This window comes from Sciurus carolinensis, chromosome 16 (genome assembly GCF_902686445.1).
Source record: "Sciurus carolinensis chromosome 16, mSciCar1.2, whole genome shotgun sequence".
Taxonomy (NCBI): domain Eukaryota; kingdom Metazoa; phylum Chordata; class Mammalia; order Rodentia; family Sciuridae; genus Sciurus; species Sciurus carolinensis.
Genome location: NC_062228.1, coordinates 51,067,654 through 51,093,565, shown reverse-complemented (window position 1 = coordinate 51,093,565; position 25,912 = coordinate 51,067,654). Strand labels below are relative to the sequence as shown.

Sequence of the window (25,912 nt, the reverse complement as noted above, 5' to 3'; positions counted from 1 at the left end):
CCCTGAGCCATATCCCCAGCCCTTTTTATTTTGAGACAGGGTCTCATTAAGTTGTTTAGGGTCTGGCTAAGTTGCTAAGGCTGGCTTTGAACTTGCAATGATCCTCCTGAGCTGCCACTGGGATTACAGGCGTACGTCACCATGCTAGGCCACAAATGTTTTAATGGAGCTAGCTCTCTATCATTTGTGTAGACCAAGAAAGATGGCCAGGGTTTGCTGTAAACAGGAAAAAACACAAGATTTAGAACACTTTGTAAAGTATACACCTGGTCAATTTTTGTTAAAAAAAGTCTTACTGAAAAGGCATGAATGAAATATACAGGAAGGCTGAGAAACCACTTCAGATGGAAGCAGACTAGAAATATAGCAATAGAATGCATACATAATCCTGGACCAGATCCTAAACCAGAAACCAAATTGCACTCAAGGATATTGTTGGGACAACTGATAAAATTTAAACATGGGCTGTGGATTAAATAACAATATCAATGTTATATTTGATAACTGTAATGTGGTTAAGATAATAGCTTTATTCTTGAGAAATACACACTGAAATATTAAGGAATAAAAATATGATGTATGCAATCTACTCTCAAGTGGTGCAAACACAAATCTCACACACATACCCACACTCCATGCATGCACATAAAAATGGTAAACCAAATGTGGAAGAATGTCAGAATCTGGATGAGGCCCTCTGAAAATTCTTTATTCTTATTTCTCGAAGTTAAAATTATTTCAAATTAAAAAAAAAAAAGGTTGGAGGAAGGCTAGGGCTGAAGCTTGGTGGTAGAGTACTTGGCTACACACAGGAGGCACTGGGTTTAATGCTTGACACCACATAAAAATAAATAAATATATTGTGTCCATCTACAACTAAAAAATATTTAAAAAAATATAAAAACAGATAAAAAAAAAGTACATTGTACAAGTATAATGGATGAGGGGAGCAATTACCAAGAGGAATCATCCACAGTGGCAGTAATTTCCTTGGGGACCTCATGGCACATTTTACAAACATTGCTTATAACTCCTAAAACTAATTATATTAAGGAGTATTTACTGAGCACTTATGTGCCAGGCATCATTGTAAATGTTTTTAATGGGTTAACTTAGTAGAGAACAGGTTGAGGACACCTAGTCCTATAGCCAACATCTCATCCCATAGCACAGTGATTGTTGGTCACTACTCTCCAAAACTGCCTCAGGCAGCAGCTCAGATACCTCTATAGTGTTGTCTTTTGCATCTACCTCTGCTTTTCTAGAAGGTAATGCACTACAGGAAGTCAGTTCCATTAATGTGAGAGGAAGAAAGGGAGAAGTTTTGAGATAAAAAGATGTCAATGAGGGAAAAGTCAATACCATTTACTTCAAGAGCACATACGCTATTTCTTAGCAAAGGTCTAACTGGAAAATATCACACTGGTATCTAGGAATAGAGGAACACTGAGTACTCCTGAAGTATCCAAACTCCCAAATTGTCTTTGGGAGGCAATCTGACAGCTTTCCACAAAAGACCAGAGGGGACAGAATAGCAGAATTTCACACAAAATGACATAACTATTGTACTGTCAAAGAAAGACAGAGATATGGCAAAAGTGGCTGGATATGTGGCAGACAATGAAGAGAGATATCCCAAAAAAGAAGTCTGCAGTCCAACATCTGGTTCTGCCAACTTCCACAGCTGCTAACACTCACCGCAAAGCAGCCAATCACATCATTTTCTGCAAACTTGTCTCCATAGTTTTCAAACCGGCTATTGGTGGACTTCTTCCCTGTGCCTCCATAGCCATAGGAAAAAGGCTCTTCGCCTGATGGAAGAAACAGGCACGATCACATTAAACCTGCAGTGGTCATAAGAGCCTGCATAGCCACCACATACTTTGATCTTTAAAGACAAAAATTATTTCCTTAGCTAGTTTTATTAATCAGATGCCCCTTTTTGTGGAGAGGTGGAGGGAAAAAAGGTTGAAAGGAAGCCTTTTATTATGCAGAACTCCTGAGGGCTTGATGGCTTTTGGTGTGTGTTAAATCTGGGAGTAGGGGCTGAACTGAACTGCTATGCAGAGAAAGGGAAAATACAGAAAGAATGAGTTTCTGGGATGGAGGAGAATGTGTGCTTCAATGCAGTCATTCCCTGTGACATCCAATATTGTCGAGTTCATGATGTCATCAATGTTTTGGTGTCTCTATGCTTTTGGTAGAAATCTGAGGATGGGTTTTGCTTCTGGAAGACAATGAGGAAAGGTACTAGATTTCCTCAGGCTAAAAAACTGGGTGCTTGAAGGGATCTGATTGAGATCCCAAGCCCCTTGTAGACACCTGGGTTCCACAGTTACTTGGTCAAAGCATGCTGGCAGAAAAACAGGAGCTGACGAGCACGAATTTGGGTGTGGGTCTGCTATGCACCAGCTGTGTGACCACTCTGAAACATTTTGAAAGCCTGTTGCTGTGAAACCAGGTCCTTAGGTGACTGGGAACGTGCAGAGTCAGACATTCAAACTAGTTTTTCAGCTGTGTGACCCTGGACATATTACTTGACCTTTCTGGACTTTGTTTCTTCAACTGCCCACCACCCGCATTTCAAAACTGAGACAAAAATGAAATGACTTATGATTCTTACATAAAATGTGACAATACATATAAAAATGAAAACTGTACTTTTTAAAAACATAACAAAGCTATTCTTTTTCTTTCTTTTTTTGGTGGGGGGGTGCTGAGAATTGAACTAACCTATCTTCTTTTAAAGATTAGTTTTAAGTGCTCAGGCAATTATGCACAAGGACAAAAGCTCAAGTATGTAATAGCAAAATTTGTGATTAATTTAAAGGACATTTGTTAAATAAATACAACTATAGGGCTGGGGGAGAAGCTTAGTGGTAGAGTGCTTGCCCAGCATGTGTGAGGCCCTGTGTTCCCTCCCCAGCACTGGAAAACATAAAACCAAAACACAACTATAAAACAGAAGATTACGCAACAGCCAAAAAGCCACGCTTAAATCTATACATCCATCATATATTAAAGGAAATCAGACTACACAACAGTATTCATAGCATGACCTAATCTGAAAATACATTATTTAAAAAGAAAAAGGAATAAATGTCCAGAAGACCAATTAAGGGTTACTGAGGTATGGGGTCTTATGAAAACTCAAAACCATTTAATGAGCAGTCCCTGCACGTCTCTGTCAATCAGTCCTAGCACCACTGTTTTCTGCCCGCCTTTTCACTCTACGATTAGACTTGAGAGAAAATCCACACAGAACTTGATGGAGCTTAAGAGAACTCTGGATTCTCTCCTAAAAGATGAAGGGTAAGAATGAACCCTTCACAGAAGAATTATTCCATGACCATGGTTATTCCAGTTAAATCTACTATGCCTGAAAGGCAGATGGTGACATATATTTATTTACTGTCCCTGTTCCACTCTAGGCTAGTTATGGTCTGAGGCCTACACTGGGAAGAAAAGCTCAGAACCCTTAAGAATCTAGGGGCAGGGTCCATCAACCTACTCTCAGAATTGCCAGGCTGACCTCTCCTTACCTAACTGGGTGCTGCAAGAGTCCAGGGACCAGCCGATACGGACAACATGGGGGTCGGGCTCTGTAGATGGAAGGTGCTTCACGGAGATTTCCTCATTGATCTGAGGGCAGAGGACAAGAAGGTTCAGGATTGATTCTCTGTAAGCTGGTGGATTATGAGGCAATACAGGTGGAAAGTTTATCAGTCATTAAAAAACAGTGACAACTTTGAAGTATTTTGAAAAACTTTTTGCAGTGAAATCAGGGCCTCCAAAGTCGCTGGAAGCATACAGGGTCAGAGAGACAATTCAAGATATAGTTATTTTCAGTTTTAACACTTGCTATAGGGGACACAAACTATCAAAATATGTGGTAGAAGCTAGGGATAGTGGAGTGCGCCTATAATCCCACCTAGTCAAGAGGCTGAGGCAAAAAGACTCCAAGTTTGAAGATAGCTGGGACGGGACAACTTAGGCCAAAAATGTAGCTGAGTGGTATAGCACTTACCTAATAAGTGCGAGGCCCACTTAGCACGTTCAATCCTCCAGCACCACACACACACACACACACACACACACACACACACACGTACTAAAAACCAGTGCAATGTCTTTGGAGGGCAATCTAGGTGGTGCATGCCTGTAATCCAAGTAGTTTCAGAGGCTGTGGCAGGAGCACTGCAAGTTCAAAGCCAGCCTCAGCAACTTAGTGAGGCTCTAAGCAACTCAGTGAGACCCTGTCTCTAAATAAAATACAAAAAGGGATGTGGTTCAGTGGTTAAGTGCTCCTGAGTTCAAGCCCCAATACCAAAAAACAAAACAAAACAACTGTATATGTGTTTGCAAGAACATTCTGTGCAACATTGTTTTTATATACCTTTGTGAAAAATCAGAAAAAAAAAATATCAACAGCACTGGTTATAATATGGTACAACCACTCCATAAAATAAGATGCAGGAATTCAAAAGAATGAGGCAGGGCTGAGGTACAGGTGGAAAATGTCCAAGACATAGCACCAAGTAAAAGAAGTGAGGGTTAAAAATACCACACCTTTTGACTTTTTACCTCCAAGTTAGAGTTTAGACTGCTTATTTAACATCTCTATCTACCTTATTGGTTTGTGGCCTTCAGAAAGTTACCATATTTCATTGACTTTCAGATACATATTTTTCACATTTTAACATCTCTAAAATAATAATCCATTTTATGACTGATGTGGTAAGAAAGCATTATATAGGACAGTATTTTTTTTTTTTAATGGCATATGAAATAATGTGCCACTTACATCAATGGTATCTTACTCAATAAAATACAACGCTGTCTCACTTCTACTTCTAAAAACTAGGGATAGAACAGTACCTATTTTGTGATAATACCATCAAGATTAAACGGATTAATCTACATAAAGAGCCTGGTACTGTATCTTGTACAGGTAAAGAGCTCTACAAATATCAGCTATCATAATTTATAAGTTCAGATGTACAAAGGATACACAAGAAACTGATAACACATAAGTTACCTCTGGGAAGTAGGATGGGGTCTGACAGGACATGAGCCCAACTTCCACTTTTTTATCCCACACTCCTTTGTGCTTTTTGAACCTTGTTCAACATAAGCAATTTATTATTTCTGCAAACATAAAATGACCAGAAACTTCGAAGAGATGATGACAGAATGTGGCCTGCTCTGGCAGTTGTTTGCCCTGATTTCTCTCTTACCTCCCTTTAAAGTAGTTGATACCTGAGTCCATTATTTCTAGATCACTTTTCTTCCAAAGAACTCCTTTCCTCAGTGCCACAAACACAGCCAAACTAGACTGGTCAGCTGTGTAATATCTGGAACAAATCCTACACCACGGAAAAGTCCGTTTGATGAAGCAAGTCTGTATGGTTGGCCTGTTTTCTGATCTCGTAGTTAGTGATGGTATGGGAGTTCAGCATACTTTTGTTTGTGAGGGCATGGCCTAAGCTCAATCCCATCTCTTGCAATCATAAATCCAGTAAATGTGGCTGGTGACAGGCTATTCCAATGAATGGATCTACTTTCTGTCCTTATTCCTTCTGTTGCTCCCACTCACCTTCATCTCAAAACACACACGACCCCTTCTGACTCCATAGCTGGCACGGGCTCCTGACCACAGGTATGCAAATCCCTCAATAGTAAGTGGATAACCACTACTCCGGTCTCGGGCCACCTTGAAGTGCAGGTCGCAGTTATCTGTGGAGGAAAAAGCCTGCCGTTAGGTGATGTTTTAAAGGTCCCAAGGAGAGAGAGAAAGCGGGGGAGGTTCCCCAACAGTGTAAACACTGGCTAACACATTGTGAAGGAGGGTTCAAGAGGAAGAAGCATACCCTCTATCTATTCTCCCTCTGAGAAGAAAGGGTGTGCAAACTGGCCTATGCTACCCTACGTAGGAAATGGGGTTCTTCATCTGGTGGGGTTCAAGGATGGGCTTTTGGAGGATCCTCAGAAACTAGAGAAATGCTTTTCATGGGGATATACACTTGTTAGGGAGAGGATCCACATTCTCACCCGTTTCAAATTTAGACTTTAGAATACAAAAAGGCTAATCACTGACACATATACTTCAACCACATCCCTGTGCTAACTACTCGTTTGGGAGTCAGACTGCTGTTGCCAATAGTTGTACAAGATTCTGACCCTGATCCACACCTGCCATCCAAGCACCAATGCCCAGGTGCACTACAGTCCCCTGGCTCCTTTCTCCTGCTGTAGTGCTGACTCTTCCCACTCTTCAAGGAGCCAGTCATGCCTCCAACAAAGTCTTTCCTAATCATCTCTTTTATGAGGTGCTCTCCTTTCTTCAAAGGCTGAGTACCACTGTCTGCATATTTGGCATCTGAGCAGATGCTGCCTCATGGACCACTGCCACTCAACACTCAAAAATGTTTACCTTTTTCTACTGTCATGTATAACTACAAAGGTAAACAAAAAAGTTTACCTTTACTCTGGGTAGATTTGTCTTTGAGAGACTGTGACTTATGACACTCCTTTACCTCTTACCAAAGCACACAGCCAGTGCTTTATAAACATGAGGAACATAAAGAAACAAGAATGAACTGCTGGGGCTGGGGAGATAGCTCAGTCGGTAGAGTGCTTGCCTTGTAAGCACAAGGCCCTGGGATCAATCCCCAGCACCACAAAAAAAAAAAAAAAAAAAAAAAAAAAAGAATGAACTGCTAACCTTTTGCTCTGTTGAGAAGTGTGCTGTTCTCAGACCCAAACTGACTTTTGGGTACATGTAAAAATTGAGACTCAGGCTGTACCATTCAGATTATCTTACGTCTGGGACCTCTATAATCGTTTCTCCAAGTGTTTAGGTACAAAGTCAAGGGGAAAGCCATTTATGCAGTGGAAAGAAAACAACTGGAGGACAGATAGCAGGGCAGGCCAGCTTAGTGTCTCAGAAGAAAGAGTGGCAATGATTTCATCAGGAATATGAGCAGCTGATGGAGACTGGAGAACTGGTCATCAAAGAGTTAAATTTCCCCAGCAGCTCTCAGATTCTTTCCCTGATTAAATGATAACCCCTTGTGTATATAGGGTGGGTCTGGGTTTCTAAATTCCTCTTGGATCCATTCTCTGAGAAGTATCAATGAAAATCCTCTGAGGTGTGAAAGCAGGATTATTCCTCTCTGCAGAGAAGCTTGGAGAAGTAGAATGACTTGCTGGGGGTCGCCCATAGCTATAATTGGTAGTAGGTCTTCTATCTCTGTAAACACTCTTACTCCAGAGCTATGAGGAATCTCTCATCTGGACTGATGCCAGACAGGGATTCTGGAAAAAGGCAGGTCATAACTTTCCAATATTGACTGGAAAGCAGAATCAGATGGGCATTCTGAGGACTCACATGTGTCAATGGCAACAAGGGTGTCGTCAAAGTCGTCTTCATCTTCTTCAGCAGGAGGCTGAGGAGAACGACCCCTGTGTTGGAAAGAGGGTTAAGTTACACAGTGGTGTGAGAAGGACAGAGGAAGGGAAATATAGGTTCTGCTGGAATTTACGTGTGGCCTCCAACTGCTTCCTGCATCTCAGTTTCTTCCCACAGAGTTTAGCAAAAGAATTCTGGAACCCTACACACTTGTAGTGAAAGCAACGACTGTTAACTTCTAAGATGGGGCCAGGGATGAAGGGCATGCTCTGCTAAGAAAAGGCATCAGGACCATCTAAAGGTTTTGTCACAGACTTTTTCTCACACCCCAAGATTCTGATCCAGGCCCTCTGAACTCTGTCATTAATGGGAGGCTACAGTATTCCAAGGGCAAGAAGGGGAATGGCAAAAGCCTGGATAAACCCCAGTAATTATAATCTATCTATATATCAGGCTTCTTAAAACCCTGTCTCTGAGAGGATTTAAAATGACCCATTTTTTTTTCCAGTTTCTTTTAGTCTTTAAGTGTCCTAAATTATGAACAAGATATCTTCCTACCAAAACACTAAAAAAGGGACTCAGCATACTGCTGGCTTCTGCTGTATAGGAATAAGAAAGAAGAGTAGAAAGTTGGGGGTCTAATGCCCAGCATCATGCCTGAACACCTGGTTCACCTTGTGCACAGATCAGGCAGCCCATGCCACTCTGGATGCTGGTACTGACAGCAGGCTTCCCTCTGGTGGAGGTTCCTTCTAGCCCTGCTGGTCCAGGGCTAACAGAGCCTGGTACAAAGCAGGAACTCATCACATGTTAAGTCCATCCTAGGAAGTCTTCCTTGCTAGTCCTGGATCAGAGCAAGGATTCTCCTCTGCTCTCTATCAGCAAATGGCTTCTGCTTTGTGGGAGGCAGTGGAGGAAACCCATATGAGGTGGGTTCTACTTCCTAATTTTAATCATAGCCTGTGAGACTCTGGTCTTTTATTTCTTTTCTGTAATGCTAGGGATGAAACCCAGGGCCTTGTGCATGCGAGGGAGGCAAGCACTCTATCACTGAACTACACCCCAGCCCCCAAGCCCTTTCTTAAAGACAGTAACAAGCTAGTTAGAGGGTGGACCTCACCAGGTAGGAAATAAAATGTGTCACTTGAACAGTCCAGACGATCAGAGGAGTGGTTACTCCTAGTTTCCATGATTAGAAAAGGCTTCAGACAGGAGCTGAAGGAGGGAAGGGAGGGAGGGATAGGACAGGGCCTGGAGGGAAAGGAGGGGGAGGGCTTGTCAGGAAAGGGAAAAGGGAAATGGCCAGGGCAGAGGCCACTCCCTCTTATGAGCTCCTGAAACTCACCCATATCTTGACTACTGTCTCTGTCCCTACATTTGAATGATAGAAAGCAAAACCCCACTGTTCAAATTACCTTTCTATGCCCACTGTCCAGTGCAAAGGTGGGCATCTCACAAAAGCACTGTGAGTGCTGACTGGGTAGACAGAAGGAGGGGATGTGTTTGGGAGTAGGGTACATGTAGCAGCTGGCAAGAATGGAACACTGCAGAACTGCATGGGTAGTAAGATGGACTTAATGGGACAGGCTGGCATCTCACGTGTAAAAAGTCTATGGTGTTTGGAATTTACTCTGCAGATAATAAGCAGGGAGGAAAAGGGGGAAGGAACAAAAACTTAGGAAAGCCATCTGGCAGTGAGTGCAGGAAGGAGTACAAGGGCAGGGAAAGCTCTGTTCAACCCCTCTCACTGAGCTTGGGGCTAAGGGCACTGAGAACTACCAGAACGAGGGGTACTGGTGCCTCATATACCCACCTCCTGTCCTCTCGGTGCTCAAAATATCCACGTCCCCGGTTTTCTTCGTAAGGCCTCTTTCGACTTTGAAATTGCTGCCTGTCTGGCTTGAGTTGAGAAGCTTCAGGAGGCAGGAAGCTGGGGGGTGCTTCTTGCTTCATCTCTGTCTTCACTTCTACTGTCAGGACAAATTCAGAGGGTACAAAAATCACTCAGCACCTCCTTAGCTACAACTTCTCTGGTCCGCTTTACTGAGATGTTCCTGACTGCAGTGGTGAAGGGCTGGGCCCAGAGAACTTGCTGAGATAGTCAAAGAGGCTGTGCTAGAGAACAGGGCTAGGATGCAGGGAGGTTGCCTGGCAAGCTATACCTGGCAGTTGATGGAATGATCGATGTTACTCAGAGAGCTCTCAGGCTTCGTGGGGCAGTGGAGGAACTCTAGCACTAAATTAGGGCAAGTTCTCTAAGGTCCTGCCAAAGGTAGAACAGTTGTCTTTGGCTAATTTGCCAAAGGCCCATGAAAGTAGGTAATGACCTTGGCCTGCGCTGAGTAGCAGGTAGTCCTAGAAGACAAAGATCCTTTTGAACATTGAGAGGCTAGACCCTATACTCCAATTTCTCCTCTCAAAGACCTCTCTACCTCAGTTCTTACAAGATTCTTCAGCCTGACAAAGCAGGCCAAAAGTAAACTCAACAGAGTACTGAGGTTCTGCGGCTTTAGTCACCTTCCTACATAGCCCACAATCACTCCAGAAGGAAGGATCTGCTGTTGAGCCATCCCATAAGTGAAATAACCTCCTTAAGTCACATCATAAATAGGGAGTCAAGATAGAATATTTTGTGGACCATGAGAAAGTCCCAGTCTTAGACTCCAAGAATTAATGGCTAAACAAGATTAAACCATTGTTCAGTCTCAATTTTTCTACCACAGCACCTGCCTGCTGCTGTGGCTCACTCACTCTACTTATTTCAGCACTCGATCCAAGTCTACTACCTTGGCTTACTCCCTTGCTTTGACACACGGACCAAATCTCTCAGAGAAGGTTCCTGATTCTCCAGGGCAAGGATGGTACTTGGTAAGGCTCCCAGCAGGGGCTGGACTCATAGAAGGCCCTTGACAAATGTCTGTTGATAACAGCACAGAAAATTTCCTCCTTGGGTCAATGATCCCACAAGTCTCACAGAGCCTGACACAAATCTGCAATTTAACCTACATTATGTCCTGAGCCACATGCAAGAACCATCAGGGGAATTCATTCTGTGGATGAACCAGAATGGAATTAGACAGAATCAACTAGATTCACTAAGAAAAGGCACTGGGGCCACAACACTGAGAAAGGAGCACAAGAATAGGAGTCCTGGTTCTGTCATTCCTTTCTAAACAGTAAGACCTACATGGCGAGGAATGCTGCTTACCTACCATGAGCACTGGTCTGGGAGCCAGGTTCCTGGGCTCAAATCCCAACCCTAACATTACACAAGCCACCTTCCCAATCTAGAGTTAAAGTATGTTTCCCAAAGTAGCATTATGGAAAACTGTTTGGCACAGATGTATTTCCATGTTTGGGAAATTCAAGTTTAAACAACATGACATTGGATTTATGTCAATTCTGGACTTCCCAGAGCCTTTAATGCTCTAATGAGCACAGTGAATCGCCAAGAGGTGGTATAGCTATGTTGTAATTTGCAGATCTGTGTGGCTAAAGAACCTTTTTCCAAGGAGCCCCTAATAACATTATCTCCTGGAATAATGTTCTTCAAAACATGGGAAATATCAGACTAGATTTAGAAGGCTTGGCTTCCACATTCTAAAATTATAAATAAGACTCAAGTACTAGTTTCCAGATCTAAACTTTTCAGAGTAGATATTAACATCTGAAAACATACCATGAAGACTCCACTCTCTTAACACTTAGAAGCAGGACTGAGTTCTTTCTTTCAAAACCAAACCAAACAAAAACAAAAGCAAAAAATAATACCTTGTCATAGCAACAAAGGTAAGGTGCCCAGGGGGAAGATGGAAAGCCTCTCTGGGAAGAAAGACTCCATGCAGAGGGCGGGTTATATGTAGATTCTGCTTCTGTGAAGGGAGTAAGCACACAAGCTTTCCTACCTGGTCGATAGGCCTGCTGTAGTGGCTCCATGTCTAGTGGTCTCCTCTCATAGCCCGACTCATTTTCTTGCTTGATGACTTGGGTCTCATAGAATTGGTTCTGCCTGGTAATATTGTCCATGACATCTTAAGAGGACAACAACAACAAGTTAGATGGGTGCTTTTTAGAGGACTCTGGACTAGAGATGGCTTCTTTTATGCTATATGACACCATCCCCACTGAAGCCAATCATCTGCCAGAGGGTTAAGCATGATAATACCTTCCAAGAGGAAAGCAATCTGGACAGGCAGTGGCCCCAGATGCCATAGGGTATGCCCTCCTGCCTCTTAAAAGGTTGTAAGTCCACCTGTGACTGGGCTCTACAGAAACGCACAATATAAAACTAATTGAAACATAAATGCTTCAACTGAAATAAGGAGATGGTGGGATCAGAGAACTCTCTAAGTCCCCACTCTAGGGTAGGGGGCAATCTACAAACACCTGGCACTCTGTGGAATACAGTTAACAAACCAGTAGTCTAGCTGCTAAGATGGTATAATATAATGTTTAGGGAACTGAATTCAAAACACAACCCTCAGCCCAGCCCCATTCATTATTCCCACCAGTCCAGCCAACCCTCTTCAAGAATCTCTTCCATGCTGCAACAGCTGCAAAAAGTTAAATGGTAACCATTTCAATTGGAGGGAAATAGAAATCATAGCAGAAGGTTTTTAGGCTCACTGGCAAAGTCTTAAACAACTGGAGTTAGGTTATTTGGGTTTTGGAAAGGTGTCTTATGTGCAGCTCAGCTGAAGAGTGGTAAGATATTGTATTCATGAAGTGCATACTATACACCAGACCATGGGACAGAACTAAGGATAAATTTGCTCCTCTGAAGTCTTAAGTTTAGAGAGACAGACACAAGCTAAATACTTGAACAAAATCATTTCATTTTGATTGTGTTAAGGGCGATGAAGTACCAGGAACTGAGAAAGGAACCTGGAAAGAAAGAGATAAACCTAGACTCAAAGGATATGTAGGTGATGACTCAGTGATGAGAATGGAGAACATTCCTGGAGTTGGGATAATACATGTAAAAGTATAGAGGTGGGACTAAAAGCAGAATACCAAATGAGAAGCTCCCTCAAGGAGGAGAACCTGGCAGCCAAACCTAGAGAGAACTTTAGGAGCTCAGAATGCGCAACACACAGGTTCACCACCCCAGAGTTAAGCTAGCAGCTAGGAGCCTCCAGAGACCTGGGAGTGGCTGTGCCAGGAGCAGTGAGGCAGAACCACAGGGAAGGAGAGACTATTCTGCCACTTGTTAACTGATTGGATACTTTCTCAGAGGACAAATACATCTGGGCACAAACCAGGTGCAGCCCAAAGGGAGGAAAGTCATAAGTCACATGGTTTGCTATTTACCAAGGCTGAAGTAGGAGTTGGAGGGAAAGCCGGAGAATTTTGTTATAGAGTAGGGGCACAGAAGATGAAATAGAATATCTCCTCAACTGGAACATGGGGTCCTTTCAAACCATTCCGCTTCTTCCAGGATCTAAGCAGCGTTCTTCCCCCAAGCATCTTTCCTGTGTTCACAGAAGCAGCCTCATCTGGAGAAGTTATGATTCTGGGGTCCTTCTCCACTCTCTAAATCATCTCCCTCCTAGTAACAGGCAGGTCCATCATACAAGTGATTGTGCTCTTAACTATCCTGGAGGGACACTGTTATCACCTTCATTTTACATACAAGAAAACCAGGCTCATGGGAGTGAAGTGAATTGTCCTAGTCTTGAAGTCAGATTTGAAATAAAGTCTGCATTTAGAGTCTGTGCTCTAAAGCAACCAACTTGCTCTCCTTTCAGAGACCCTTCTGGACAACAGCCAAGTCAGAACTGCCCTCTGGGATTTTATTCCAAGGCATTCCTGCTGGGTTCCTTCAGCTATAGGCACATACAACGGCCACTCCTTTCTCCTTTATAGGTCTGTGCCATGGAATTTCATCTCCCCAGCATATGGGTCCTACAAAAATCCTTAGGCCACTTTATCCCAAATCTGCACTCAGGGGCCCCCTCCAGGAGATCTCACCTTTCATGAATAAGTGAGCACCCAATGCCAATCCCAAGTCTCTTCTGTGTTCTCATTTCACTCCTCACTCCCTTACCCTTAAGACCCCGGGTGCACTCATTTTAGAGTAACACCACAAATCCCGGCCACTAGAGTCCTTTCTACTTATTCTCTAGCTCCTCCAATCCCATTCTCCAGTCCTGCTAGAAAGCCACCCTTTTGTAATGCCAGATTCAAGCCCTCCTCTACAAAGGTCTCTTCCTGAGAGGACTGCAAATCTACCCTGATCCCTCTCACTCTCACAGTCACACCTCCTGGCTGATGGAGGTTCCCTACTACTTTCTGAGCACACAAGTAACTGCTTCTGGGGACCTAGAACCTAGAAGACCTCTTTTGGAGAGGCTCAGCCCCCAAAACGCTGGCCCTACTCCACCTTGGGGACCCAGGCCAAATCAACAGGTAATTCCTTTCTTTGCCACATCTTACATGCTTCCCCTCCTCCACATTTGCTAGACCAGCTATACACTTTACATGCTGGGCACAAGGATTCTCCGTCCCTCACATATTTCATCAACTTCAAATCCCATCAACTTGTTTTCTGCTCCCACCTTCACCTACTCGTTTAAAAAATGTCCATAGTTAACCCCAAACCATTCAGCTGTAACCACTGGAGCTATCTGTCCTCACAGTATTCCCAGCTCCAGACCTTCAGTTCCTATACCCAGTTAAACATCCTCCCCTTCCCCGCATCTCCTCTAGAAGCCCACTAGAAGGTCCCCAGACCCCTCGACATCAAATGCCCAAGCTGCTCCTGCCTGGAGGCTGGTCTTCTAGCCCCGGAGGAAATGTAGGCCCCTCGAAGTCCAACCACATGCTGGTCTCCCACATTCTCTAGATGCTCACCAGCCAAACACCGGAGGCTCAGTCCATCAGATGCTCCCCAGCTACGGACACCAGGGCCTCCACTTCACCAACCCACTCCAGAAACAAATATGAGAATCCCCAGTACCCCATATCCAGCCGCAAACTCAAGGATCCCTCACCCTCGAAACTGTCCCAGCCCAGGCAGGACCCTTGGCCATTCCTTCCCCAACCCTGGAAACACGGCTCCTAATTCTCAGTCCCCAAGCTGGGCCAGCACCGCCACCAAGCCCACCCAGTTCCGAACCTAGGCCACCATTTCCACGACCCTCCCCCCAGATCCCAAATAGAAAGCCCCTCGTCCTTCCGACTTTCTCAGGCTCCAGAACAACGGTTTCCGGCCTCCGAGCCCCACCTGCTCGCGTCCTTGTCATCTCTGAAACCGAGCCCCCACCCCGATCTCCGCTGCGCCGAGTGCCAGGATCCACCCTCCGACCGTCCCGAGGGCCTTGCCCCGGGTCCTTTTCAGCTGCGGGTCGCGGGGTGCCCCGATCCTCAGACTGTCTCCCCCACCTCTGACGCCGGACTCCCGCGTCCCACAGCCCTTCCTCGGCCCAGACTCCGGGCTCCCCGGCCCCCGCCCCGCGCACTCTCACAATGTCCGTCCGGCCCCGAGTAGCCGCCGGGCTCGGGGTGCGGCTGCAGCCCGGGCGGCGGTGGCTGCGCGGTCCCCTCCAGCTCGGAGCCCCCCTCGGTCTCGACCTCCTCGTTGTTGTGCCCGGGTCGCCCCGGTTCGTCGTCGGCCTCGAGCTCCCGCTCGTCGTCGGGCTCCTCGGCCTCCAACGCCGCCAGCAGCCGCTCAGCAAGCTCGGCCTTGAGGCCGCGAGTGTCCAGGCCGCGGCGCTGCAGTTCCTCACGAAGTTCGTTCACCTTCAGACGGCGCACATCCATGGCCCGGGCCCCCGGGGCGGCCCCCGAGCCCGGCCCGGCCTCCCAGGGCTCTGTCCCCCTTAAACCTTTCCTGTCAGGAGGCGAAGGGGGAAAGGGGGGGGCCCCCCACTCCAATGGCGGCGGCGGCTCAAAATGGCCGCCGCCGCCACCTCCCCCTCGTCTGTATTCCGTACGATGCAACACGAATGCCAATTGGCCAGCGCGCGGGACAACGGGCGCGGGCCCGGAGGCTCAGCCAATCAGAATTCGGTTTTCAAAAAAACGGCGGAGAGAGGGGTCCGGAGCTGTCGGGGAGGAAGCGTTGGCCTACGTCGAAGCCGCGGCTGGAGCGGAGGGCGGGAAAAGGCAAGAGGCGGAGCGCGCGCTGATTGGGTAGCGTCCGCGCGCCAGCCGCTGTAGGGTCAAATGAGGAAAAGGGAGTAACGGTTTGCACCAATTAGGGATGAGCTCTCAAAAAGAGCGCCCCCCGGCCTTTCCTGCGCCGTCCTTTGATCAAACAAAGTTTCTCTGTAACATACATTCTGATTGGTCTAAATCTCCCGCCCCTCGAGGAGACCGAGCGGGTAAAATCACTAGAACCAACCAAATGAGGGTGTGTGGGGCGGGGTGTCGGCCGAAATCCCCTCCTTCCTGTTGCCTTTAAGAAACCGGAAAGAGATGAATTCTCGGAGGGCCCACCCCTTGCCGTTAGGGCGGTTTCAAAACAATCTGTCCACCAATAGCAGTTATTGTTTTATCTCACTAAAGCCGGGAGAGATTGATCGCTTTAGGAAAAGCTAACCAGATTGGCCATTTTTCAGAAGATTGCCTCACGCATTTGGCTGTGGAGGGAGGTACACGGAATAGAGATTAAGTAGATATATTACTTTAAAGCTGTTAGGAACTCAGTTGCTTTTATGAAGAAACAAAATTTGACTTCAGAGCGTCCAGAAAAGTTGACAACAAAGGCTAGACTAACAACGGGAGAAAAGTTGTAAAGGACATTGCACCCCCTTCCCTTTGGTAGTACACCTCACAGGGCGGCTCTTCCCACCATCCTCGTCTCGCAGCCCTTTCTCTATGGTTGGTACCTTCCAGGGAACGGACGCTCTGCACGCGACCATAGAGCCGTCCTCCTCGGAAAGAGCTTCCGAAGTTCGCGGATCTCCACCCCGAACATACGGGGTGTTCGGCATCTACACCGACAAGCTCAAACACACGGATTTGTAATTAAGCCTCACGCTAATAAACACGAAAGTGACAATGCCTAACACTGCGCCACCTGTCGCCTCTGAACTCAGAAGACGAAACTTCAGTGAGCGACAGACTTGAGATACACAATGCGGGTCGGGGGTGTAACTCGGTGGTAGAGCGCCTGCCTAGCCTTCCAGGCCCTGGGTCCCATCCACAGCGCCGCCACAAAACAAGAACGGAAAACAGGCAGAGAGACACAAAGCAGGCGCCCGCAGCCCACTGAGCCATTCCCTAAGGCCACAGGAGCCTCACGCGGCCTGTGCTTGGACAAAGGCACACGCCACACAGATAAACGGGCGTGAGTCGGCTCAGATGCACCGAATGGGGATAACACACCAAACTGCAGGGTGGATACGTCCACGAACGCCCGCACGGGCAGGCAGCATCGAATGACAAAGACACGCAGGACAGTTACACCACAACGACCTAAACACAGCACCCACTCAGCGGCGGGGCAGACACTCACGTGGGCCCGGAGGTTCCAGTCCAGACACCCCGCCCCTCGCCCACGTCCGACTTCCTCTCTCCTCCCAGTTCCCCACAACGATTTGTTCTGAAAAAGTTTGTGGCCCGGATTGAACCGTGCCCGGTTCTCAGGAGCCGCCACTGGGGGGCGTTCGGGCGCTGCCTAGGGTTTTTCCATCAGCTGGACACACCCAGGAACAAGTGCCTGCGAGTGTGTACGGGACCCAGAGGGCTGGGCTTGGCAGGTGTCTGTCTCTGGGTCTTTGGATCGAGGTATTCTGTACCAGCGTTTCCATGTGAATCTGAACGTTTGGGTGTGTGAGGACCTATTGCATTCTCCTTATTTCTGAGTATGTGCCTCTTTACTGTGTCTAACTCAAATTTCTTCCTATTCCTGGTAGGTGCATGTTTCTCAGTATGCGCCAGTGTGATTTTATGTTTCTTTGTTATTCTATGTGTCCGAATTTCTGTGCCTTTGTATTTGTGACCAGATGTGCCTGCTTATGTCCATTTATTCATGTGTCTGTTACTTTGGGATGTGTGGGTGTGTGGGGAGCGAGAGAGAGACTCTGGGAATATCTCTACTTGTGCTTATTTCTCACTAGGACGTTTTGGGGGGTGATGGGGGAAGAGGTACTGGGGATTGAGCCCAGGATGCTTTACCAGGGAGGTACATCCTCAGCCTTTTTTTTTTTTTTTTTTCCAGACAGATTTTTGCTAGGTTGCTGAGGCTGGCCTGGAGCTTGCAATCTGTTCTGTCACTGGGATTACAGGCATGTGTCATTGCACCCAGACTCACTGAGGTTTTGAGAGCCTGAACTTCTTTGCTTGTGTGTCTTTTTGCCTATGTGTATGTTCATTTCTACCCTCTCTAGTGAGGTGAGAAAATTCCCAGACCCCACCAAACTCTTCTTTTTAATGATGGAGAAACTGTATTGTCAGGGAGAGGGACCACATCACAGCTGAATGGAAATAACAGGAGACTAAATAGTGATTGACAACATTTTATGTGATCTGAGCCCCTTTGGAGGCACCATAGTCCACACTCTGTAGACGAGGAAACAAGGGACTGGCTCAAGGGGGCAGCATGGCCCAAAAGAAGGGAGATGGTCCATCCCCTGGGGGAAAGGAGGCATCCCTAATGCATTGCACAGGCTTGAGAGGGCACACCCCCTCATGAAGGGAGAAGGAAAAGCAGGTGGCTAAGAAGGGAAGGGGCACAGAATACCGGAAGGTTAGAAAGTTGAAGTTGTACCTAATGTTCTAGACCTGTAGACCTTTAGACTCTTGAGAGTATCTGAATCTTAAATTTACAGAGCCCAGAACCTTAAGAGTTTAGAAATGTGTATTCTTGGACCTTTAACTATAATCCTAGAATGGTAGAACACAGTGTAGAACCTAGAGGTGTCCAACATTAGAAATTATTAAACTTTGGTATCTAGTTAGTCACAACTGTGAGGGTCTTATAACTTAGATACTTAGGATCCAGAACCTTAGGCCAATAGGACTTTACAGTGCCTTGAAACAGAACATGCCAACATTACAATCTTAGCATTCAGTAATCTAGAATCTTGGAGCATATGATCTAGAATCAGAGAATCTAGGTTCTTAGACTAAGTTTTAGAACAACGCATTTTAGAACATTAGACCTTAGAACCTCCATTTTTAGAATCTTAGAATTTTTGTGTGTGGTGCTGGGGATTGAACCTAAGGCCTTGTGCATGTGAGGCAAGCACTCTACCAACTGAGCTATATCCCCAGCCCAGAATCTTAGTATTTTCGAACTACAGATTCTAGACTCTTAATCCCTTCAGATCCAGGATCTCATATAAGAGAATCTCATATAAGATCATCATTAGAATCTTAGAACTTGAGAAAATAAAAGTTTGAAACCTTATAGTTTAGCTTTGTAGAGCCAGAAGACCTAGACTTAAAGAACCTTAGACAATCAACTTTTAGAACAACAGACTTTAGAACCACCATGTCTAGAATTATAGAATCCTTAGAATTGTAGAATTAAGAATCTTTTACCTGAAGGACTCAGAACTCTAAAAAAATAAAATCTAGATTCATAGGAACTTAGATTCGAAAACTAGAATCTTAGAGCTCTAGAGCCCAACTTGGGGCCTTATCAATAATCTTAGAACCATAACATCTAGAGCTGCAGAATCTCACAGTCTTAGAATTTACATGTTCAGAATCTTAGCACTATAGATTTAGAGACTTTGGAATTTCAGGTCCATAGAACCCAAGACTCATAGCATCCTTGAGACCTAGAATCTTTGAATCTAGATTCCTTAAACCTAAGAATCTAGATTCTCGGAATGTCAGACCTGGCAGGGGAACCCTTAGAGATTTCAGTCCAACCACTGCCTTTTAGGGATGAGGATTTTACCATGCAGAGAAAGGGAAGGGTCTGTCTGGGATGGGGGTGGGAAGGGTAGAAGATAGGACCAAAGTTGGGGTAAGGCCTGGAGTGGGAAAGTGGGGGGTGAAGTGTCCCCCAGTGGCAGTGCCTAGCTTGGGTCCTGAGAGGGAGTCCTAGGTGGAGGGTTGTCTCAGGCTCCATCCTCCTGCCCTGGGGGTGATGGAGAGCCCCTGTCAGCAGGTGAAGGGGGGCCAGGGGCTGTAGAAGGACAGAGGACATAGCGTCCAGCAGGATGGACCTCCGCTGCAGTGAGGCAGCTACAGGAATCCTTAGGGTCAGGCTGGGTTGAGGGATCAGCTCCTCCAGCAGCTCCAGGGGGTTCAGGATGACCTCCACCTTCATCCATATTGACATAGAGGATTTCGTCAGGTTCCTGGGCAGGGGGCAGGGCCTTCAGCGTGTTCTCGAGGTCTTCCCGTAACTCCGTAAAACTTGGCCGATCTCGAGGGTTCAACTCCCAGCACCGGGACATCAGGGCATACCTAGGATGGCAAAGTGTGGGGTGCTCAGGAGTCTGGGATGAATCAGAAGTCTCTGGGATTAGAAGTTCCAGAGGCAGGGTGACCAGGCAAAGTCACACACTGCCCAGGGTTTCCTGGCTGCAGCAGGAGGGGACTGGAGGCTTGTGTTCCACATGCAAGACAGTCAGGAAAGGGCACCTTCAGCTGATTCACACCCCACTGGCTGGCTAGGTGTGGTCCCACTCAGGGCAAGGGGACAAGTGGGTCTGTCAACTTTCTGAGGGATTCCATGCAGGTTTTATGGGGACCTGGAGGTGTGAGAGCCATTTGTGGGTGCTCAGGGGTTTGCAGGGAATTCTGGGGCTGGGGCTGGGGGAGCATTTCTCAGAGTCCTCACAGGCCATCCAGACAGTCCACAGGCTGCTTCAGGCGGTTTCCCTGGCGCAGATAGTCATAAATCTCACTGTTCTCCACTCCTGGATATGGGGTCTGACCCCGTGTGGCAATCTCCCACATTGTCACCCCAAAGGACCACTGTAAGGAGCAGAGGGGAGGTAAGTAGAGGGTCTCTCCTGTCCGGAAGCCTCCCAACACACAGATTCGGGGTACACTCACACTAGGTGCACACGCCCACAGTCACCCCTTGGGGGTGTAGCACAGGTGTTCATAGAAACACTCTGATGTAGGTACATACGCCTAGGGGTGACTTTTGCAGATGTATGTACATCCATCCGTGCACACATCTGCACGGTTCATGGACACGGGATCTCATGTGTCACCACCCCCACGCCCAGGCTGCGGACATGCACACAGGGTCCCCACTGCTTCTCTTACCCTAAACTGTCCACACGGCCACCGTGCACACGTGAGTCTGTACTTTCCCCAGCATGCATACACCACTGTTCATAGATGCCCACCACATCTCCACATGTGCCCAGGTCACACAAACACCCGGTGCAGGAATGCCACATGGCCCTGGGAGCCCTGCCCCTGCAGCTGCCCAGACACGCCTCTGCTGCCCTCCGCCCACGGCAGTTTCCCACTCTCCCCCACTTCTGGTGCCGGCACACTCACCACGTCACTCTTGCTGGTGTAGACTCGGTCAGCCAGGCTCTCAATGGCGATCCATTTGACTGGCATCTTGGCAATGCGTCCCTGACGGTAGTAGTCCCCATTGTAGATCTTCTTAGAGAGCCCAAAGTCTGCCACACACACGGACATGTTCTCATTCAGCCTGCCCAGGTTGGGGGAAGGAACAGGGTCAGGGCATCGGCGACCACCACCAGGAAGCCCACCCTGCCTCTCATACACAGCTCAACCTCCTTGCCCTCCTGTCCTGCTGGGAGGTGGGGATCTGTCTCTGGCCCCTTCGCCCTAGTCTGGGAGGGAACTGCTTTACTTTTAGTTCCTTCTGTAAAATGAGGGTGGGACAAAGGGCTTCTAAGAACCATCCTAACTTTGGCTTTTGCCACATTTGATGTCCTTCCTAGGATTTTTGAATTTAATTCCCTGATTTTTAAAAAGTTTTCTTGGACCATCCAGGCACAGTGGCATATGCCTGTAATCTCAGTGACTTGGGAGGATCACAAGTTTGAGGTCAGCCTCAGCAATTTAGCAAGATCCTGACTCAAAAATAAATAAATAAACAAGCGAACAAATAAATAAATAAAAGGGCTGGAGGTGTAGCTCAGTTGGTAAAAACTCCCCTGGGTTCAATCTCCAGTATTAAAAAAAAAATTTTGAACTATATGATATGTGCAGAAATGTGCCCAAATCATAAGTAAAGAGCTCACTGAATTTTCTCAGACACATCCACACACCCAGCTTAAGAAAACACATGCCAGGTCATCCAAACTTAGGAATCCCACACAGAAATAAAAAGAACCAACTGCTGGTTAGAGAAATGCAAATTAAAACTACACTGAGGGGCTAGGGATGTGACTCAGTGGTAGAGTGCTTGCCTAGCACACTTGAGGCCCTGGGTTCAGTTCGCAGTACCGCATATAAATAAATATATAAATAAAGGCCCATGGACAACTAAAAAAGTAAAAATAAAAAAAAATTACCCAGATTCCATCTCACTCCAGTCAGAATGGCAACTATCAAGAATACAAGTAACAATAAATGTTGGCAAGGATGTGAGGGAAAAGTATACTCATACGCTGCTGGTGGGATTGCAAATTGGTGCCACCACTCTGGAAAGCAGTATGGAGATCCTCAGAAAATGTGGAATGGAACCACCATTTGACCCAGTTATCCCACGCCTTGGTTTATACCCAAAGGACTTAAAATCAGCATGCCACAGTTAACACATCAATGTTTATAGCAGCTCAATTTACAATAGCCAAGCTGTGGAACCAACCTAGATGCCCTTCAATACATGAATGGATAAAGAAAATGTGGTGTATATATATACATGGTGGAATGTTACTCAGCATAAAAAGAAATGAAACTATGGCATTTGCTGGTAAATGGATAGAACTGGAGACTATCAAGTAATGTGAAATCAGTCAATCCCCCAATAAACCAAAGGCCCAATGTTCTCTCTGATATGCAGATGCTAACTCACAATAAGGAGGCGGGTGGGAAGAATAGAAGTTCATTGAATAAGACAAAGGGGTCTGAAGGGAAGGGAGGGGAAATGGGAATCGGAAAGACAGTGGAATGAATCGGAAGTCACTTTCCTCTGTTCATATGTGAAGACACCACCTGTGTAACTCCACATCATGTACAACCACAAGAATGGGAAGTTATGCTCCTTGTATGTATGATGTGTCAAAATACACTCTACTGCCATGTATAACTAAACAGAACACATAAAAAACAAAAATGTGGGTACACACCACAACACAGACCATCTCAAAAGTGTTAGGAAGCCCAACACGGGGAGACCCACTGCAAAATCCCATTTGTAGGACATTTAGGAAGAGGTGAAACTAGTACTGGTGACAAAAGTTAAAAGAGAGGTTGCTGTTTGGGGGACAAACCTGGGAAGGGGCACAAAGGAGCCTGCTGGGGCTTAGAAATGTTCCTTCCGTGGTGGTTATGTGAGTCCATACACATGTAAAAATTCATCAGGATATAAAATCAACACACATAAATCTAAAGCATTTTTATACACAAGCAATGAAACATCTGAAAGGGAAATGAGGAAAACAAACTCCATTCACAATAGCCTCAAAAAAAAAAAAAAATACTTGGGAATCAATCTAACCAAAGAGGGAAAGATCTCTACAATGAAAACTACAAAACATTAAAAAAAGAAATCGAAGAAGACCTTAGGAGATGGAAAGATCTCCCATGTTCTTGGGTAAGTAGAATTAATATTATTAAAATGGTCATACTTCCCAAGGTGCTACACAGATTTAACACAATTCCAATTAAAATCCCTATGACATTTCTCATAGAAACAGAGAAAGCAATCATGAAATTCATCTGGAAGAACAAAAGACCCAGAATAGCCAAAGCAATCCTGGGAAGGAAGAGTGATGCAGGAGGTATCACAATACCAGACCTTAAACTCTACTATAGAGCAATAGTAACAAAACAGCATGGGACTGGCACCAAAATAGACAGGAAGACCAATGGTACAGGACAGGAGACACGGAGACATACCCACATAAGTACAGTAACCTCATGCTAGACAAAGGTGCCAAAAACTTACAATGGAGGAAAGATAGCCTCTTCAACAAATGGTGCTGGCAAAACTAGAAATCCATATGCAGTAAAATGAAATTAAACCCCTATCTCTCACCCTGTGCAAAACTCAACTCAAAATGGATCAAGGATCTAGGAATTAGACCTGAGACCCTTCACCAAATAGAAGAAAAAGTAGGCCTGAATCTCCATCACGTTGACTTAGGAGCAGACTTCCTTAACAAGACCCCCATAGCACAAGAAATAAAAGCAAGAATCAATAAATGGGATAGATTCAAACTAAAAAGATTTTTCTCAGCACAGGAAACAATTAATAATGTGAAAAGAGAGCCTACAGAGTGGGAGAAAATCTTTTCCACACACACTTTAGACAGAGCACTCATCTCCAAAGTTTATAAAGAACTTAAAAAACCTTACCCCCAAAATACAAAGAACCCAATCAATAAGTGGGCTAAGGAAATGGGCAGACACTTCAGAGAAGAAGATATACAGGTGATCAACAAATGTATGAAAAAGTGATCATCATCTCTAGTAATTAGAGAAATGCAAATTAAAACCACCCTAAGATCTCATCTAACTCCAATCAGAATGGCTGTTATCAAGAACACAAGCAATAATAAGTGTTGGTGTGGATGTGGGGAAAAAGGCACACTCATACATTGCTGGTGGAGTTGCTAATTGGTACAGTCACTCTGGAATGCAGTATGGAGATTCCTCAGAAAGTTTGGAATGGACCCACCATTTGACCCAGCTATCCCACTCCTGGATTCATACCCAAAGGACTTAAAATCAGCATACTACAGTGATGCAGCCACATCAATGTTCATAGCAGCTCAATTCACAATAGTTAGATTGTGGAACCAACCTAGATGCCCTTCAATTGATGAATGGATAAAGAAACTGTGGTATATATACACAATGGAATATTACTCAGCCATAAAGAAGAGTAAAATTATGGCATTTGCTTGTAAATGGATGAAGTTGGAAAATATCATGCTAAGTGAAATAGGCCAAGCCCAAAAAACCAAAGGCCAAATGTTTTCTCTGATAAGTGCATGACAATATATAACAAGGAGGGGTGTCGGAGGAAAGAGAAGAATGAAGGAACTTTGGATGGTGTAGAGGAAAAAGGGGTGGGAGGGGGTGGGGATGGAAAAACAGTAGAATAAAACACTATTACCCTATATATATATGTATGATTACATGAATGGTGTGAATCTACATTGTGTACAACCATAGAAATGAAAAGTTGAACCCCATTTGTGTACAATGAATCAAAATGTGTTTGTAAAAATAAAAAATATTTTAATAAAATAAAAATTCATCAATGGGCTTGGGCTGGGGCTCAGTGGCAGAGCATGTGCCTAGCATGTGTGAGGCACTGGGTTCGATTCTCAGCACCACATGTAAATAAATAAATAAAGGTTCATCCACAACTAATAAAAATATTTTTAAAAAATTCACCATGCTACACATACTTTGTGTTTTATTTTATTTTATTTTTGTGGTACTGGGGATGAGACCCAGGGGCACTTAACCACTGAGCCACATCCACAGACCTTTTTTTATATTTTATTTAGACACAGGGTCTTGCTGAGTTGCTTAGGGCCTCACTAAAGGCTGAGGCTGACTTTGAACTCATGATCCTTCTTCCTCAGCCTCCTGAGTTGCTGTGATTACAGGTGTGCACCATTGCACTGGGCTAAGGTGTGTATGTTTTAGTGAATGTAAATATATATCCGTTTTTTAAAGTAGAAAAATAAAAGAAAAAAGAAACACATTCCCTTCTAGTGAGTACCCTCCAAGGGTAACCACCTTCTCTACTGCTTTGTTTTTGTGCTGACGGTGCCAGGATTACAATGATTTCACTTAGGGCCTTTCAGTGTTAGGATGTTGCAAAAGCAATAAGCTCTCAGTGGAAACTGTACTTTGAATTCTGAATTCCTGCTTGTCTCCTGCTGGGGAGTCTGGTTTCCTTATCCAACGTGGCTCCTCCTCAAGGGCAGCCCTTGGCTCGGGACCATACCCTTCCATGGTGCAGGACAGCAGCATTAGCCCCAGTTCCCACAGCCACCTGATCATGAGGACAAACAACTGATACTCCACAGGATACTGGGTTACCATTTTTGAGCACACGTTTTTGTGTTTCATGTTTGTGCATCCCATCATGTTGACAAAATGCCCACCTATGTGTGTCCGTAAGTCGACACCAGCGCAGTGGTGCATGCCTGTAATCCCAGGGGTTTAGGAGGCTGAGGCAGGAGGATCGTATGTTCAAGGACAGCCTCAGCAACTTAGTGAGGCCTTAAGCAACTTTAGGGAGACTCTGTCTCAAAATAAGACATAAAAAGTTAAGAGCTGGGGATGTGGCTCAGTGGTTAAGCGCCCCTGGGTTTAATCTCTGGTACCAATAAAATAAAATAGGCCTTGTATTAGATGGTTTTGCCTAGTTGTAGGCCAATGTAAGTGTTTAAGGTAGGCTGGGTTACACTGTAG

At 45.5% G+C, this 25,912-nt stretch overlaps 2 protein-coding genes across 11 annotated transcripts in view; both read right to left on the bottom strand.

Moving 5' to 3' along the window:
• Hnrnpul1 (heterogeneous nuclear ribonucleoprotein U like 1) overlaps window positions 1-16,979 on the bottom strand; it is a 34,856-nt gene extending 17,877 nt beyond the window's left edge. Inside the window, exons 1-7 of one of the 9 annotated variants that reach the window (XM_047529091.1) lie at window positions 16,872-16,979; window positions 11,317-11,442; window positions 9,225-9,381; window positions 7,391-7,464; window positions 5,597-5,736; window positions 3,543-3,642; window positions 1,699-1,811 (exon numbers count right to left, since the gene is read on the bottom strand). In XM_047529091.1, the coding sequence (XP_047385047.1) occupies window positions 1,699-1,811; window positions 3,543-3,642; window positions 5,597-5,736; window positions 7,391-7,464; window positions 9,225-9,381; window positions 11,317-11,437 (705 nt within the window). In that variant the 5' untranslated portion in view covers window positions 11,438-11,442; window positions 16,872-16,979. Of the gene's footprint in view, window positions 1-1,698; window positions 1,812-3,542; window positions 3,643-5,596; window positions 5,737-7,390; window positions 7,465-9,224; window positions 9,382-11,316; window positions 11,443-14,636; window positions 14,656-14,877; window positions 15,361-16,871 lie in introns of those variants that run through there. The other 8 variants (XM_047529093.1, XM_047529085.1, XM_047529084.1 and 5 more) reach the window with 8 other exon arrangements.
• Window positions 16,980-17,858: 879 nt separating this feature from the next.
• Axl (AXL receptor tyrosine kinase) overlaps window positions 17,859-25,912 on the bottom strand; it is a 31,399-nt gene continuing 23,345 nt past the window's right edge. For both annotated transcript variants that reach the window (XM_047529151.1, XM_047529150.1), the window contains 3 exons: window positions 20,834-20,993; window positions 20,157-20,293; window positions 17,859-19,780 (listed from right to left, as the gene is read on the bottom strand). In XM_047529151.1, coding sequence (XP_047385107.1) covers window positions 19,429-19,780; window positions 20,157-20,293; window positions 20,834-20,993 — 649 coding nt within the window. In that variant the 3' untranslated portion in view covers window positions 17,859-19,428. The remainder of the gene's footprint in view (window positions 19,781-20,156; window positions 20,294-20,833; window positions 20,994-25,912) is intronic.